This window comes from Papaver somniferum, chromosome 3, assembly GCF_003573695.1.
Source record: "Papaver somniferum cultivar HN1 chromosome 3, ASM357369v1, whole genome shotgun sequence".
Classification (NCBI taxonomy): Eukaryota; Viridiplantae; Streptophyta; class Magnoliopsida; order Ranunculales; family Papaveraceae; genus Papaver; species Papaver somniferum.
The window spans coordinates 40661247-40678754 of NC_039360.1; the positions used below are offsets into that span (position 1 = coordinate 40661247).

Here is a 17508-nt window from a genome sequence, read left to right on the forward strand (position 1 = left end):
ATAGTTTGATCCTTAACTAATTAAATTTAGACCCTTGAACAATGTTACTTGTTGTAATTGACCAAATATTTTGTGGTGACCGAGTAAAAAAACAAAAAAACTACACATATTTAGTGGTGATCTCCATCACCTATATGCATGGCTATGACATGATTTATCAAGCATCGGAAATTCGAAACACTGATCTCAGTATATATAATCCGGAAGCATTGAAGTGATTATGTGGAAGCGAAAAAATTTGGATGTAGGGAGGAGGAAGTAAGAAAAGTAGGTTTGTGCCATCAATAGACCAAAACCGCTGGATAGACGTAAATAAATGACCTTTTCAGTGTCATTATAAGAAGCCTAATCTAAGCAAGTATGCATGAATGATGATCTCTAGAACTAAACTCATACGAGCTGTTTGATCAACGTACGTACCATTCCATTTTCCTTAACTCTCTGTAATTTTCTGCATTTCATTTTCCTTCGTCTGTTCTTAGAAATGTATGATTATCATTGTTGACAGTTGTGGCTCGAACCATGCTTGCCGCTAGTACCATTGCGGCCTCATCAGCATCCTCTCATGCGAGTTGTCTATTATCGACAACAACATTCTTGACAAAGATTAGTGGAGGAGGATCGGACAATGTGATTTTTCTTGGCATGAAACCGAATACAAAACCGTGTTCTAGAGGGTTGAGGGTTAAAGTGAAGGTGGTTCAAGCACCTGAAAAGAATATGAATGGCTACGTTTACCGGCAAAACTTCACAGTTAAATCGTATGAGATTGGCGCTAATCGGATGGCAACTATGGGAGCATTGTTAAATCATTTACAGGCAAGAATAAATACTGCACACTTAAATGCATAAATATATCTCTTTTCTTAATATGGACATTACTGGTTATGCAAGTTAAGATGTTAAATATCATTCATTTGGATGCAGGATACAACTGTTGACCATATTAAGGATGCTGGGCTGCTGGACGATGGATTTGGTTCGACTCTAGAGATGACCAGAAGAAATCTAATATGGGTTGTTGCTAAAATGCATGTTCTCGTGGATCGATATCCTTCTTGGTAACCCAGTTCGTGCCATTTTTCTCCGCTTTATCAGTTTCATTAAGATGCATTTTCTGATAGATATATACTAGTATAAGTCTGTAATGTTATTCATCGCCTTTTAAGTTAATTGTATTTGGTTGCAGGGGTGATGTAGTTCAAATAGAAAGTTGGTTTGGTGGTGCATCTGTAAAGAATGGTATCGCAAACCACTGGATTCTTCGTGATGCCAATACTGGTGAAACTCTAGCTCAAGCTAACAGGTGATTATGACACGATTCTGTTTATAACTACTGTTTACCCCATAATTTTTGGCCTGCTTTAAAATTAATCTTAATGCAGTGTGTGGATTATGATGAATAAAGAAACAAGAAAAGTGTCTAAATTTCCAGAGGAAGTTAGAGGTGAAATGGCGCCTATTACTATGGATTATTGCATCTCCGAGGACATTAAACTCTCAAAGCTTCGAGACAACACAGCTGATTTTGTCCAGACTGGATTAACTGTAAGATAGCTCAATTTAGTTGATTAATCAAGATTTCTCTTCTATCACATTTCCTGACTTCAATCACATTGGCACTCTTTTACTGAGATCGAATATTAATACTACCTCCGTCCAGTTGACCTATTTTATAACTAAATTAAAATATGCAGGCATGGTGGAGTGACTTAGATTTAAACAACCACGTGAATTTCGCCAAATACATTGGATGGATTCTCGAGGTAGCAAAACAACTCATAGGCAGATATTTGCATATCTTGTTCTTCTTTTCTCATTGGTATCTTAATAGAGTCTTTTGTACTACCTTGCTTATAGTGCAGATTGTTGCTTTTTGCAGAATGCTCCAATGCTAATCTTGAAAAATCACGAGCTTTTCGATTTGGCTATGGAGTTTAGGAGGGAATGTGGAGAAGGTGACGAGCTTAAGTCTCTGACAACAGTTACTGTTGAAACTGATGGTAACGCTGAATGTCAACACATGCTTCAACTTGAGAACGGCATTGAGGTTATGAGGGGAAGAACCAAATGGAGGCTGAAGTGAACAATGTGGTCAACATATAATGTAGTCTAATTCAAGATAGGATGTCTTTCAATTTAATAAAATTAAATACGAATCTTAACAGCATAGGCACTAAAGATTAGGCAATCCTTTAGGTTTTTACAATTTGGTATCTTTGCTATTTTTCTTTCCAAATGGTACATTTTGTGAGCAGTGTAATGGATCCTGATCTATATACTTGTGCCTGAAACTCATCATCCAACACATTTGAGCTGCATTACATATACTGAATCTGTAACTGCTTCCTAGTACAGTTATTAATTTATTTGCAGGTCATACTGGGAAACAAGTGTACATAATAACATAAATTTTGATTTCATAAAGTAGGTGAAACTCGATTAACTACAACCTATACATGCCTCTCTAACTGGTCAAAAATACAGAGAAACAGAACAAAGAAAGGGACAAGTGGCATCTCAAATCCAAGAATTTGACTCCTTGAGACACAACTATAATCAGTACTGACAAAGCCCGAAATTAAATCATTTACTATTATGTGGATTGGAGACTTGTCAAGAAAATGTTTTGATTCCTTCATTTGCAGTTAGATTGTGGGAGGGCCTGAAATATTTGATTCTAGGATAATTTGGATTGCAGTTTAGGATTGGAGGAGATCTGGTCTTTTAGGTATTATTACTTTTAGTTGTTGATCCCATCAACCAAGAGGCAATATCTTTTATTAGATCCATCCCTTTAGCTGAATCTTTCCGTTACTGTTCCGTAACCAAAAGCTACCAGTCTTACATCATGTTTTATATATATTTTTTTTGTTTTTTTGGATCCGACTGAAATCATGCGACCCAATATTTTTGTTTTTTTGAATTATATCTGATCTTATAGTCCATGAGTCAGGGACATTTTATTCCCTGACTCAAATGGGTCACGGATCAAATCTGGCTCAAACTAAATAATATACGATCTAACATCTGACTGACGCCGATCCAATTGCGGAATCAGATTCAGACGTCGAGTCAGCAAAAAAACACCTCGCTAGTTCTGAGTTAAGAGTAAGATAATGAATTTTTATGGAAAGGATTTTGGGTAGCATTTTGGGTGAATCACTACACCCCGCCAGTGATTTGAATTATGAATTAACTTTATAGATATCATTTTCATTGAATTTACTATTTAGAGTAGTCTTTAATGCCCAAACACCCTCTCCCTATGGGTAGGCACAAGGATTCCGATATTTCGGACACAACTCATTAGTCTTGTCTATCCCACCAATAAAGGTTCATTTAGAGCATTTAGTGTTTCTTTTATTTTCTTGGGAACCACAAAACAAGCCATGCATTCGGTAAGATGAGAACTCTGGCTTGGGAATTGGGAGAGCAGTTCGCTGCTCTAGCCCCTAAACCTACACCGATTAAAAAAAAACAAGTATACCTGGATACCGAAAACAAAAGCCAATTTCACTTTTAAAAATCATTATCGCTGCACTAATTTCTAGTTGTTCGACTTGGTTAACTTAAAAAGTAATTCTCCAGAATAAATCCAAACACCCTGCAAGAACAAACTTGCCACTTTGGACCTATGGGTGATCAAGGGCATACCCAAAACTAAAATATATATTTGCCTTCTAATTTTATCCATCTTACTGGACTCCTCAAAGTGTTTATGATATCCCTAGCTGGCCTGCTCACTACCCCATGCAGTTTCGTGCAGCCGGCCAAAATGAGTCGAATTAATTAGTTAACTACTCAATCACTGCTTTTAATTATCTCAACTAACTGATTCAATTCAATCTCGACGTGGTTAATTCCTCACAACCACTTCTTGGCTAACAAACCCTACGGGTTCGATCAATGATTTGCAAATTCATATTTTATAGCGGGGGATAAGGTGTTCTGCATAAAGTTGGTGGATCCTTAAATTCAACCACCAAATAATGCTAACCATATCTTACCCGTACCTAGCATAAATTAAAGACAGACAAAACCTGTCAAATTTATAGTTAACTCATTGGTTATATTTAATTTAACTGTTATTTGCTGTTAAACCTGTTATATATGAAAAATTACAAGCCATCATCTGAATCACTTGCATGCATGCTGATTCGAATATCTGATCTCAGTATAATCAGATGATACATGCTAAATGAATGAGAAGTATATCTATGTAGATATATACGGGTGAAACTTTGAATAGAGGGAGGGGAAAAAAGTCAAAATACGCGGTAATGAAAGTAGGTTTGTGCCATCAATAATCCAAAACCGCTAGATAGACCTAAATGCACTGACAAATGACCTTTTCAGTGCCCAAATGACTTTTTCAGTGCCATTATAAGAAACGTTGCTTAAACAAGTGTTTACAAATCAATAGAAATGAACTTATACGAGCTGTTTGATCTTTCTAAGTAACTAAAGTTTCATTTTCCTTAAGTTTGTTCTATGTTATTTTCATTCATCTTGTATGATTCTCATTGTTGACAGTTGTGGTTTGAAGTTTCCCCATCATCCATACGTGCATATATATGTGCATTTTTATGTGACTGGGATTGAGTGCTGTTGCTAAACTCTTTTTGTAAATCATGGCTGCCACCAGCACCATTGCGGCTCCTGCGAATTGCTCACAAACAACAACAGCAACATTGGTGACAAAGATCAGCGGAGGATCAGACAGTGTCACTTCTCTTGGCATGAAATCAAATACGAAACCGTGTTGTAGAGGGTTGAGGGTTAAAGTGAAGGCCCAAGCACCTGAAAAGAACATCAATGGAAGCATACTCAACAATTACAGTACTAAAACAACTGAAACTACCAAGGAGGAAGAGGAGGAGACGTACATTAATAGTGATTTGCCCGAATGGAACATGCTTCTGAAAGCCATTATGGGTCTTTTTTTAGCAACAGATATACAATGGCCACTTTCAAAGCTAAGAAGCCAGCATGATATGCTTGTTAATTCATTTAGCCAAGGGAAATTAGTTCAGGGTGGTTATGTGTTTCGGCAAAACTTCTCGATTAGATCGTATGAGATAGGCCCTCATCGGACGGCAACTATAGGAACGTTGATAAATCACTTGCAGGTGTATATATCTCTCGTGTCTGATTTTCCTCTTAGGAATACTAGTTATATATGCAAGTTAATATTATATGCTTTTAATGTCGTTGGTTTGATCATTTGCAGGAAACAGTTGCTAACCATGTTAGGGGTGCTGGTCTGCTAGGTGATGGATTTGCTTCAACTCCAGAAATGACTAGAAGAAATCTAATATGGGTTGTTGCGAAGATGCAAGTTATTGTGGATCAATATCCTTCTTGGTAAGCGAGTTCTTGCATACTTGTTATTCACCATATCAAGTCTGTTGACAAATACCGTTCGAGGATGATCATTTTTGGTATCTGGCTGCAGGGGAGATGTAGTTCAAATAGATACCTGGTTTACTAGCGCATCTGAAAAGAATGGTCTAGCAAACCATTGGCTTCTTCGTGACGCCAATACGGGCCAAATTCTTGCGAAAGCTACCAGGTAACAATACTAAGCATTTCCTGACATATTTTTGTTGTTCTTAATTGGCATGCCTGAAAATCAACATTCAATAGTTTTCTGAGTACTATTTACCATGGTGATGCAGCGTGTGGATTTTGATGAATAAAAAAACAAGAAAATTGTCTAAAATCCCAGAGGAAGTTAGAGGTGAACTGGAACCTTTTCAAGTCATGGGTGAATTGGGATCTTACTTTGCAAATCACCGTTTCCCGGAGGGCAGGAAGCTGTCAAAGCTTCATGACAATACAGCTGATTTTGTCCAAGCTGGTTTAACTGTAAGTTAGCTCTTAGTTTGGTTATGAATATCAGAATGGTCCATTTTACAAAATAAGATCGGCTAATATCAAACAATATTTGCAGACACGTTTGAGTGACTTAGATGTGCACCAACATGTCAACTTTTCCAGATACATTGGATGGATTCTTGAGGTACACAATTAAAGCAACTATATATCCTCTTATATCTTCTTGAAACTCAATGCATACTCATATAAATCATTGTGATCCCTATACTACACACTCTTAGTAATTTTGCTTGTACGAATGGATGCTTCGCTGCAGAATGCACCTCCGTCGATCTTAGAGAGCCACGAGCTGTACAACATGGATCTGGCGTTTAGGAGGGAATGTGGGGTAGGAAATGTGCTCAAGTCCTTGACTGCAGTAGTTGGTGGTAGCTCCTCCATAGAAGCAGGTAGTATTATTGAATGCGACCACATGCTTCAACTTGAAAACAATGGACATGAGGTTATGAGGGGCAGAACCAAGTGGAGGCCCAAGGGTTTCAACAACATTGCAAATATTGGTCAGATATCAGCCGAGTAGTTAATATGAAATGCATCTGCATCTGCATCTTCTCATATTATATTATCTTGCTGGTTTATCTTTGAGTGATTGATTGTATGCTCAACTGCATTTGTAAAAACATATACTACTACTGCTTGCATGCTCAACTGCTTTTTACACTCTTTACCATTGTAGATGGGCAGGCCTATATTTCTACTGCTGTGTAATAATCCTCGTATTCGCTGTTAATGATATATTTTCTTTTAAAATTCGGATAGATAAACATTTATAATATGAACCCTTCTAACCGAGTCTGAATGCCATGGATCATAAGGGGTAAAATCTAAGAAAATGAGATCTTGTAGAAGCTTGAGAGTTACTGAATCTTAATCCGGTGCTGTAATTTTATTTTATTTTTGAAGCTGACTTTTGTTTACTTTTGTTGAGATTCTTTGATTATGTTCATGGCATCCCTCAAACTTGTTTCTTTATTCGGATGGTAGGTGACTGAATCCGATCCATCAGAAACAGCACTGGTTGCAGAGGATCTAGACTCTAGGTTGGTTTGACATCCACAAATTTTTTTTTTTTTGCTAGAAAAAAGAACGGCCATAATCTTTGATATCTTTTCAGTTAATTAGGCTAGGAATGGTCAAGGGAGGACCTGATTTGGAAAAGTAGTACAACGGTCTAATTACTTGACCATAATATAGTTGGAGTAATATTTATCTTGTCCTTGTGTAGTTGTAGATTACACCTGGAGTCCCTTTAGTGTACGAAACAGCTTCCAAAATAGACTTCCTGGTTCACTTGAGCCTGTCAAAGATGACAAGTTAGCAATGACATTTCAGCAAAAACTGCATTGATATACATAAAAGTCTTTTCTTTTCCTTGTATGTTTTACTTATTAAATTTTATATAAATGACTAAACACTGATCAAAACTCCACTCGATCCAAGCGTGATCCCGTTTTCAAACCGCGTCCACACAATTTTGAACACTAATTCGGGTTTTTCGTCGATCTATGCATCCATACACAGGTTAATATATAAAGGATAACAATATTTGATGAAATAATACAAGACTAAAAATATCATTTGCATTCTGTAAAACATGCACACACATGAAAGCGTACACCACTGGGTATTGGCCGGTCTTTTATCACCTGTTTCCAGGTGAAGATTATCCTTTGTTCCCTTAATGCGCAACGGGTTGGGTGATTTTGGGGAGAGCTAATCCGCACCGTTTAGACCGTGAGTGCTGCAGACATTTGATGTCGCGCCGGCGTGGCCAGACCGCCTCAGCGCCCTTGTTGTCAAGGGGAACACTCTTCGCTCAACCAACTATACCGCCAATTCGGCTTTCCATCTCGCTTGCAATCTCCGCACTAATCCGCTTCCCAATGCATTCCCACCATGTACATCCCGCCCGACCGATGATGTCCGATCCGGAACAGCTGCCCAGGCTAAATCCATCGAGCCGCTGATCTGACACGGCCACCATCGGTATCCGACCAGTCATTTTCTTTTTTGGGGACTAACTGACCTGCCAACAAGGGATTTATCACCTGTTCCCATCAAATTCAATTTTAAAAGGTACCCAGCAACAAGAGGCCCGACCGGCCTTATAAATTGGCACCTAAATTTGTCATATTTGGGTAGCATCTTGGATTATCACGAGCCATGACTTGATTCCCACTACAAGGATCTCGGTCAAAGACTCGGAAGGACCAATATCTAAATAGACAAAAATGAAATGAAATTACGGGATTCAAATTTGGGAATTCAATTCAACACATATAAATTCTGGAAATTACACAGAAAAAATGAGAGAAAAATAGAGCAAAGAGACTCGTTCTTCTCCATTCCGAAATTTCATCAAAACCACGGCTCTGAAATCATTTCTCCGGCCTTTTGAATCTTCATTTCCACGGTTTCTTTCATCTTTTCCGCTTCAAAATCAATCAATGATTGAGTAGTGTGACACAACTTTGATCAAATCAAGAGTTTTTCAAACAATGTCTATGTCGGATTCTGATTCGTCTTCTCATGCCTCCTCCTCTGAATATAAAACCTTCCGGCAAATTAGCCGTGATCGTGAGTATTTTTACCATCTCATTTCATTTTTGTCAATTTTTATTTACCTTGAATTTCACGACAATAGGCAAAATTTCATTTTTGTGAATTTTTTAGAGTTTTTTTTTTTGAAGTGTAGGACATTTCTTATGATGAATCTATGATGATCATGAAATGTCCATTGATGGTTTCTTTGTTTACAGGTTTGCTGCAGGAAATGCTTCGTTCGGCCAAAACAGGTGATTCAAAATCAACATGGAAGGTATTCTTTTTTAACATGCTTTCAACATTCTAGTTGCTGTTTTTATGTGCTGTGTGTGAATCTCCTTTGGCTTCTCGCCAATTATTAGCATGCTGTCTATAACATTCAAATTCGCCATGTTTCTTATGTCCAGCACAATTTGCAGTTGTATGGTAACTCAAAAGTTTATTAGAAGATGCGAATTTTGGTGCATAATGGTTTTCCAACAAAACATTTACTAGGCAGAATTTGATTTCTGGTTGAAAAATGTGAGACATGGCATTGTAGCGTTTAGGAGATACAGACACTTTATTTATTATCCTACCAAGGTTGATATTAAATGTTTTCCTTGTGTGCTGAACTTTAAATAGTATATTAATTGGGTAATTGACCAAGCATCAAAAGTAAAAATGCAAGTTTCTGTATTAGTCTGGCATGCAAACCATAATCTATTATAGTTGAAGTCAGTCATAATCTACTGTAACTTGAGTTGGATTTGTACTAAACAATGTGTGTTGGAAGTAATGTGACAAACATTTTGATTTGAAATTAGTCATTTTAAAATTCCTGGCAGTTGTGCTACGTTTGTTGCTTCCTTCTTGTTGTAACTTTTCTAGACTAGCATTTAAGATTTGATACCGTTTCTCCTTCTTGGAATACATCTTTACACTGTCAAATTTGATTTGGTCTTTTGGTTCTTTACTTTGTGATTTTCACAGACCTTTGTCCACTATTCAGTGGGGCTTATTCTGTCAATTTAACTGATTATGCAGGTTCTCATCATGGACAAAGTTACAGTTAAAGTCATGTCTTGCTCTTGCAAGATGGCAGACATTACAGACGAAGGAGTGTCATGTAAGCAACATGGATGCATTTCCCAAATCCTGATGTAGTTTGATGTTTCTCTGTGCTATATGTCATGTTTTGTGTGATCATGGCATTTGTCGTTGGATGTCAATTTTTTTGTATGTGTTTCTGAAATGCTGTGGATGTCAATATTTATAAGCCTCTTGAGCTTATTTTACAATCCAAACTTAGCAACAAAAAAAAAAAATACAATCCAAAGCTAGACAGCTGTGAACGATCTTGTTTGATTTGTGAACGACTAAACGAACCTGGCACTTTTGTAATTTGGTCTCGCTTGGTAGTTCTGATATGCAGTTGATGCAAAGTACATACTGAATCTTCTAGGTTATATATATTCTAGTAGTCAAATTTGTTAAAGTAGTCAAATTCTTAGGAAATTGTTCCTGGTCTTAATTCTGTCTGCCGAGGGGATCTCTGTTGGGTGTAGTAGTGATTTAAGAATTTTACTGTTTTGAGTTCCCTAGTGTTAACTACTCTTCAATGTTTATTGCAGTGGTGGAAGATCTATACAGGCGAAGGCAGCCATTACCCTCCATGGATGCGATATATTTCATACAGCCTTTAAGAGAGAAGTAATTTTGTTTCCCTCATTCTTCTATTTCCTCGTCGATGCATTTGGATTACCTAAATGATCTTTAGGGTTTGACAAGTTTGATTCTGACTCTTGTTTCTTGCATTGTGCAGTGTTGTCATGTTTTTGTCTGACATGTCAGGAAGGGTGCCATTGTACAAGAAGTACGTGAAAGACGTATCTAGAAACTCTTGTTTTATTTTGGCGTTAGTAATTAATATTGTAGTGATTTGTTTCAGGGCGTATGTCTTCTTCAGTTCGCCAATTCCAAAGGAATTGGTTAATCTTATCAAGAACGATACAAGTGTTTTGCCTCGTATTGGTGCATTGAGAGAGGTCAAGTTTCTTATTATGCTCATCTTCTTATGCTTTTGGAGACATGGATCTTGGATGTTTATTTTTTTCTGTTGGTAGTTAGATGCTGTATTCAGCTTGCTAACCAGATATAGAGTTTATATTATGTACTGATTTATTTCCATTTTGGTTTACCTTGCAGATGAATCTAGAGTACTTCGCAATGGATAGCCAGGTATTTATTGACAGAAAAATTTAATACTAAACATCCTGTGTGAAAGTGAGTTACTTGAGGGTGATAGATTTCCATGAATCCTTATTTTTTGAAGGTCTCCATTGCCTTACTTCTTAGCATTAATATTTTTATGGAGAATAGAATCGGTGTTATACCGTCAATAAAAACCTTAGATGATGTTAGATATGCCTTTGTATGGAAAGTTTCTTGGCATACCATATCTCGTGGGTGGACGTCCCTATATGGTATATCCAAGTGAGGTACAGATAACAAAGTTCATAACTTCTTCGATCCAATAATGGTGAACGAAAGCATTGAGAGGAATAGACTTTAAAAAATGGATGGAATGCCTCCAATCCTACTTCTTTCACGTACATTAGTATTGGGGGATTCTAGAATTTGATCGAAATTTAAAGCATGAATATGTCTGACATCTGCATGCCGGTTTCAGTTGTTTCAAAATGCAGGGAGGATATAAATAAAATGAATTTAACTTACCCAAGGACCTATAACAGAAGATTGTCTCATGTAATATATATTGGGCAGGAGCTGCTAATGGTTATTCATTTTTTGTAACTGTTCTTTTTTGTGATTAATCTTGTAGGGATTTGTCACTGATAATGAGAGAGCACTTGAGGAGTTGTATGGGGAAAACATGCAGAACACTCGCCAACATGAGGCTTGTTTGGATGTGATGGCTACTCGGATTGCTACAGTATTTGCTTCACTAAGAGTACGGATTTAAAAGTTTTGTACATTGATTACCTTCAATAAGTCTTCATGTTGGACTTCTGTAACATCCACAATCAATTTATGTACCAGAAACAAATATGGAGCAATGTTTATGACTGTCATAACTAACTATCCTACGAATCTAGTACTTAATTATCTTCAATTTGTTGTTCATTGACGTTCTTCAGGAGCTTCCATATGTTCGTTACCGTGCTGCGAAGGTTGACGATTCCACAGAGACGACATTTCGAGATTTAATTCCTACAAAGCTTGCCGCCTCTGTGTGGAACTGTATTACAAAATACAAAAGCAGCATACCTCACTTTCCCCAGTCAGAAACGTGCGAGTTGCTAATCTTGGACAGATCTGTAGACCATGTAAGTGATGTTTCTTTTTTTGAAAGAGAATGCTTATGCTCAATTTAGTTTTTCTTACTAATATATGGCTTGACACCTTCAGATTGCCCCAGTAATTCATGAATGGACTTATGATGCCATGTGCCATGACTTATTAAACTTGGATGGGAATAAATATGTTCACGAGGTATGTCGCAATTAATTCTTACTCCAGTAATCCCGCTATTATTGTTACATGCAATTTTGATTTTACATTTCATATTCTGATACATTACTAATATGCTGTTAGGTTCCAAGCAAGTCAGGTGGTGAACCTGAGAAGAAGGAAGTTCTTTTGGAGGACCACGATCCTGTGTGGCTGGAGCTACGCCATGCACATATTGCAGATGTATGTCTGATCTCTTAGATTTTGTATGTCTGCAGGAAGTTGGGGAGATTATATTTTGATCCTTGTACATGTATTACAGGCTAGCGAAAGATTGCATGAGAAGATGACAAATTTTGTTTCAAAAAATAAAGCTGCGCAATTTCAATCAAGGTTTGTTGTATGCGGTTTCTGTTATTCAATGAGCATTGAGTCATTTCAATTTCATCAATGTAGTAAATTAAGATGATGGCAATGTTTGGAAATATACATAATGTGTTCCTTATATCTTTTCTGGATGTATCTAACATAGTTGTATTAACTGTATGATCATAAGTTGGTATAGGGTCACTCTAACTTCAATAAAACATGTGTAAAAAGAATAGTATTCGAAATTTAAGTCTTACGGTTGGTGCGTTTATAGTTGATTGGCTTTCATGGAAAGATGTGGGATCCTTAGTCCAGAATTTTTCTGAATGTGTATTAGAATGATGTCTTTTCAGTTCATGTGTTTATTATCCCGATTCCATGTCTCTTTTTACAGAGATGGCGGTGAACTGTCAACTCGAGATTTACAAAAGATGGTCCAAGCCCTACCACAGTATAATGAACAAATGGATAAGCTCTCCCTCCATGTAGAGGTTAGTTTCCTGAGTAATAAATCTTTTTATGGTTATATGCAGCATCTTTAGCTGGGTTCAGAATTTCAAGTGCACTCCTAATAGAGTGTAATGTGTCCCTGCTGCTGCTGCTTGCAGTGCATATAACGTGCTCTATTTTTGGTTTATTACTTCATCTGGTGATATAATTATATTGCAATTAAATGATCCAGAATTTGGGATAGAGCTGCCATATTTGCTTACCTAGCAGCTAGCTCGTCAAGGCTGAGTTAAAAATGACTATGATTCTCTTACGCTGTAAATTGTTTTAATGCTCTCCATAACAGCTGCTTAACCTAGAGGATGGTAGATGACCGTCATAGGCTAGATTCATAAGTAAAACTAACTAATCCAATCTGATAAAGCAGTCTGTAGTACAGTTATACAGGATGTGTACTGATTTGATACTAATCACTGGGTAATGATTCTACTCTATTGTAGATTGCGGGAAAAATTAATAGGCTTATTAGGGAGTTGGGGCTGCGAGATCTTGGCCAACTGGAGCAGGATCTTGTTTTTGGAGATGCTGGCTCAAAGGAACTTATCAACTTTCTACGATTAAAGCAGGTAACTTGGAAATTTGGAATTGGATATATGTTTGAAACTCAGGAAAAAGTAATTACCTTTTCATTTTGATCAGGTTAATTTCCCTATCTTATGCAGGATGCATCTCCTGAAAATAAGTTGCGTTTGATGATGATATATGCGTGTGTCTATCCTGAGAAGTTTGAGGGTGACAAAGGTACCAAGTTGATGCAGGTAGGTTGCTTTTTAACTCCTTAAGCGACTACTAATCTATGACTCCAAAATTAGATATGGTACCTCAGAATCATAACGATGAGGTTAGAAGCTGTTTTTTTTCAATATATGCACCACTGGGATGTAAAAGTTTAAAGGTCGATATACTCTCAGTCTCACAGTTTTATCTTGCCTTTGCCTCAATCCCATAAGTAAGCTGCCTTAAATTTGGTCATTGAAAGCTACTCGAATATGTTATCGTTAATTTAATCTCATTCTTGAGAATCTCAGTTTTACAGGCGTTCCTCTCCTCACTTTTGAATTAGTTCATCTCAAAGAACGTCATTAAAAACGATAGTTCATTTCATGATTGTTGGTAGTTTATCTAGTTGCTTTTCATTTTCGCTTATGATCATCTTATCTAAAGAATATTACTTGCATCATGCATGGTTAGTGTCAATTTTTTGATATTTCTATGATATAGTTCTGGCGTATCGATAAGTCTAAGGCTGTTCGTTACATTTTTCTTCACACTGGGTTGTTTAGATCTGTATTTTATCCGGCATATATGGCCCTCTTAAACAATAGCTCGACCTTTGAAATAATCAATGTAAAAATTTAGGTCTTGATTCGTCCTTTTCTGGCTCTCAAATTGTTGTTTATGGAGTTCATTCCTTGTTATTCTTTACAACTTTTAGATTTAGGTTCAGTCTCTTTATATGCTATATCATTCCCTTCCTAATTTAATTTTGATTAAGGTTATCCCATCATACGCCATAGCCCACATTTGCTCTCCACAACTTTTAGGTTTAGGGTCAGTCTCTTCATATGCAAGATTTGTCTATAACATTGCCTTCCTAAGTTAGTTTTGATCGGAGTTATCCCGTCATACATCATATCAAACATTGCTCCTCGAAGCCCTTGACACTTGGGGACAGTGGCGGTACAACCCGTTCCCCGTGTATTTGATTGTTAGTGTAGAAACTTTTATACCTTTTTTTTTAGTGTGTACACACTCCCCCCTTTTCAAGAATTTATTCTTGTAATTTTCACTATTCTTGCGCACAACATGCTTCCATTCCTTCATTTCTTTTTTACTTTTTCAGAAGTAGGCCAGAGTACTCTTTCTTCTTGGCGAAACTAAATCTGATTCCGCAATTATAAATTTGAAATGCTTACTATTTATACTCTTACAGTTGGCAAAGATATCCCCTGACGACATGAATGCTGTAAACAATTTGAAATTATTTGAGGGAGCTTCTGATAACAAAAAAAATTCACTTGCTGGATTCTCGCTGAAGTTTGATGCTCAGAAGGTAAAACTTTGATGTACTGGGAAGCTATAAAGCTATGTAGAAATTGGTTTTCTTCCTGTTTGGTCAGTTCAAGACCCTGTTTCTAGTAACTTTATTCACTTTCTTTTGTTATTTATAGAGGAAACATGCAGCTAGAAAAGACCGAACGGGGGAGGAAGAAGAAACTTGGGCACTCTCACGATTTTACCCTGTGATAGAGGTATATTGAGTAGAAGTTGGTAAAACCTGATGTTGTGTAGTAAGTTTCTCCTAGGAAAGACATGTGAACACTATGTATGAGCCAGTAGTAATTCTTATGGTTCCGTCATTTTGCCATTTTTCAGGAACTGATTGAGAAGGTTAGCAAAGGCGAACTACCAAAGAATGAATATGCATGTATGAACGAACCTAATCCTTCTACAACAATAACATCAAATAGGTCCCTCCCAAGTGCATCAGCAAGGACAAGTCAAGCTCCTGTTGCAGCAGCTCATTCTATGAGATCAAGGCGGACTGCCACATGGGCTCGACCTCGGGGTTCTGATGATGGGTATTCAAGGTACTCATGATTTTATTACCCTTCAAATAATCTGTTATCATCATGTGTTATTTACATTTGTTCAGATACTGTCCTGGTTGAATGCCACAGGTCATTGATGTTCTACATCACAGCTTGACCTCCAAGTTTACGAACATGATTCCTGAAATCAGTTTTACAGTTTCATTTTTGTATGTGTGTCTCGAATGTTTTTTCATCACAGCTTGACCTCCAAGTATGCCTTTGTTTCTCTAAGAAGGGAAGGAAATTTGTCATTGTTTTCCGCCTTTGAGTATCTGAAGCCTGCAACATTAGAAGTTTTCCTAGAAACCACATGCATAATTTTTTTTATCTTCTTTGGTTGTTATATGATTGCACTCGATCAATCTTTAATTTCAAGTTGTACTTAACATTTGCTCTTCTGTTGTATTTTTAGTGACTCAGTGTTACGGCATGCATCTAGCGATTTTAAAAGGATGGGTCAACGTATTTTCGTCTTTATCATTGGTGGAGCTACTCGATCAGAGGTAAGACAAAGTTCTGTCATATGCTTTAGATGGTGTGCTTCTGGTTTTTATTAGATGGTGGTTCTTTTTCAGCTACGGGTTTGCCATAAGCTTACCGCAAAATTGAAGAGGGAAGTTGTCCTTGGTTCATCTAGTCTTGATGATCCTCCAGAATTTATCACGGTAACTACTGTTTATGTTTTTGCTGCTTTTCTATATCATAAATGGAGGCGGCTGAATTTGAAAATATAGCTTTTATAACTGCTCATATCACAATCCAGTTGGTTTGTGTCCTTAAGAGTAGCTGTGGGTAAAAAGAGAATTTCTGGACGTCCTGTCATAATGAAACCATGTTCCTTATGGTTACAGACGCAGAAACATCAGAAATGTTTAATCAATTCAAAATAAAAAATTGGATATACTGTTAACAGTTGCAATTCCATGGTTATGAAAACATTCTCACTGAATCACATTCTTTTAAACTTTGTCACTGAAATCATATTTGACTACATATGTTTTATGGTGCACCTTTTACCTTTGATCCGAAATAGGCAGGTTTTACTGAGAATGGTCTACTTTTCTAAGTATAAAAACATAAAACTGTAGAAAAGTTACAAATAGAGACTGGCCATATTCTGTACAAACATGAGTCGGAATTTTTTTTTCTTTTGATACTGATACTTTGGGGTTTCCTTGTGTTGCAGAAAATGAAGATGCTCACAAAGGAACTTTCAGTCGATGATCTGCACATTTAATGAAGCTGATGTTTTCGGATGTGAACCCTTCTCATGTTTAATTGTAGGTCCATAAGAAAGAAATGTCATTATTTCTTTTTTCTTTTCTGTTTGTGAAACATCTTGCTGAAACTAACTGGAGCGTTTGGAGCCGAAGAGACGCAGCTGTGCTGGAAGTATACGATTTGAAAGCAGAAGAATGGGGAGGTCTCTTCTGCCAGAACTTTCTTATGTCTAGTTCCTTCTCACACCATATCTCAGCTTTCATTTTTGCAGCAGTATGTATGTAAAAAACTACTGAAACTTTCTCACATTGTACGTGTATATAGATAGTTACGTAACGATGGGTGAAATGAAAAATTACAGAAATGTTACTCCTCTCCTGTACTTCTGGCAAAAATAACACAGCAGCCGCAGACTAGTCTGCATACCCACCCCAACACTGTTGACCTTATCGCTGTTGCCAACTGCCGAATCTACCTACATTATGCCCAGTGAATTGGGATTGAAAATGCAGAAGGTTTACTGATTTTTGTAAATTTTATAGAGTATTGGAATATTAGAGATATTCGCCGGTATGATTAAAGTTCTATGTTGCACGTAATTTTTTCAACAGACCCTACACCACGTTTTGCACGATGAGACATCATCTCTTTGGTTGGTGTACCCAAAAGCTTCAAATAAAATATTTTGCCATAAAAATTAGAAAGAAAGAAAAAAAGGTTCAAATATAGGATAAGAATCAACAAAGTGGAAGGTATATATCAGTATAGAAACCAGAATTAGTGATTTAAATACGAGTAGGAAACGCTTGAAAATATGCAAGTCTACACCAAAATCCAAATGCAATCCTAGATTTGTTCTGTAGCTCTTACTTGGCTACTTCTATATCCTTCTGGGTTCTAAAGAGAGCGGGAGACC

General features: G+C 37.0%; 3 protein-coding genes across 3 annotated transcripts; all 3 read left to right on the top strand.

Moving 5' to 3' along the window:
- The first annotated feature begins 522 nt into the window (after positions 1-522).
- LOC113359337 (palmitoyl-acyl carrier protein thioesterase, chloroplastic-like) lies at positions 523-2086 on the top strand. Its single transcript, XM_026602989.1, has 6 exons — positions 523-819; positions 928-1061; positions 1190-1306; positions 1386-1548; positions 1698-1766; positions 1883-2086. The coding sequence occupies exons 1-6, from the start codon at positions 523-525 to the stop codon at positions 2084-2086; spliced, it is 984 nt and encodes a 327-aa protein (XP_026458774.1).
- Positions 2087-4435: 2349 nt separating this feature from the next.
- On the top strand, positions 4436-6751 carry LOC113355955 (palmitoyl-acyl carrier protein thioesterase, chloroplastic-like). Its single transcript, XM_026598944.1, has 6 exons — positions 4436-5132; positions 5234-5367; positions 5459-5575; positions 5682-5871; positions 5957-6025; positions 6158-6751. Exons 1-6 carry the CDS (start codon positions 4635-4637, stop codon positions 6419-6421), a joined length of 1272 nt encoding a protein of 423 aa, XP_026454729.1. The 5' UTR covers positions 4436-4634; the 3' UTR covers positions 6422-6751.
- Positions 6752-8166: 1415 nt separating this feature from the next.
- Positions 8167-16970, top strand: LOC113355957 (SNARE-interacting protein KEULE-like). Its single transcript, XM_026598945.1, has 21 exons — positions 8167-8478; positions 8661-8719; positions 9472-9553; positions 10059-10137; positions 10250-10300; positions 10376-10472; positions 10633-10665; positions 11270-11398; positions 11586-11774; positions 11857-11940; positions 12043-12141; positions 12221-12291; positions 12662-12758; positions 13218-13343; positions 13440-13535; positions 14711-14830; positions 14949-15029; positions 15154-15368; positions 15784-15874; positions 15947-16036; positions 16558-16970. Exons 1-21 carry the CDS (start codon positions 8400-8402, stop codon positions 16606-16608), a joined length of 2019 nt encoding a protein of 672 aa, XP_026454730.1. The 5' UTR covers positions 8167-8399; the 3' UTR covers positions 16609-16970.
- The last annotated feature ends 538 nt before the right edge of the window (positions 16971-17508 follow it).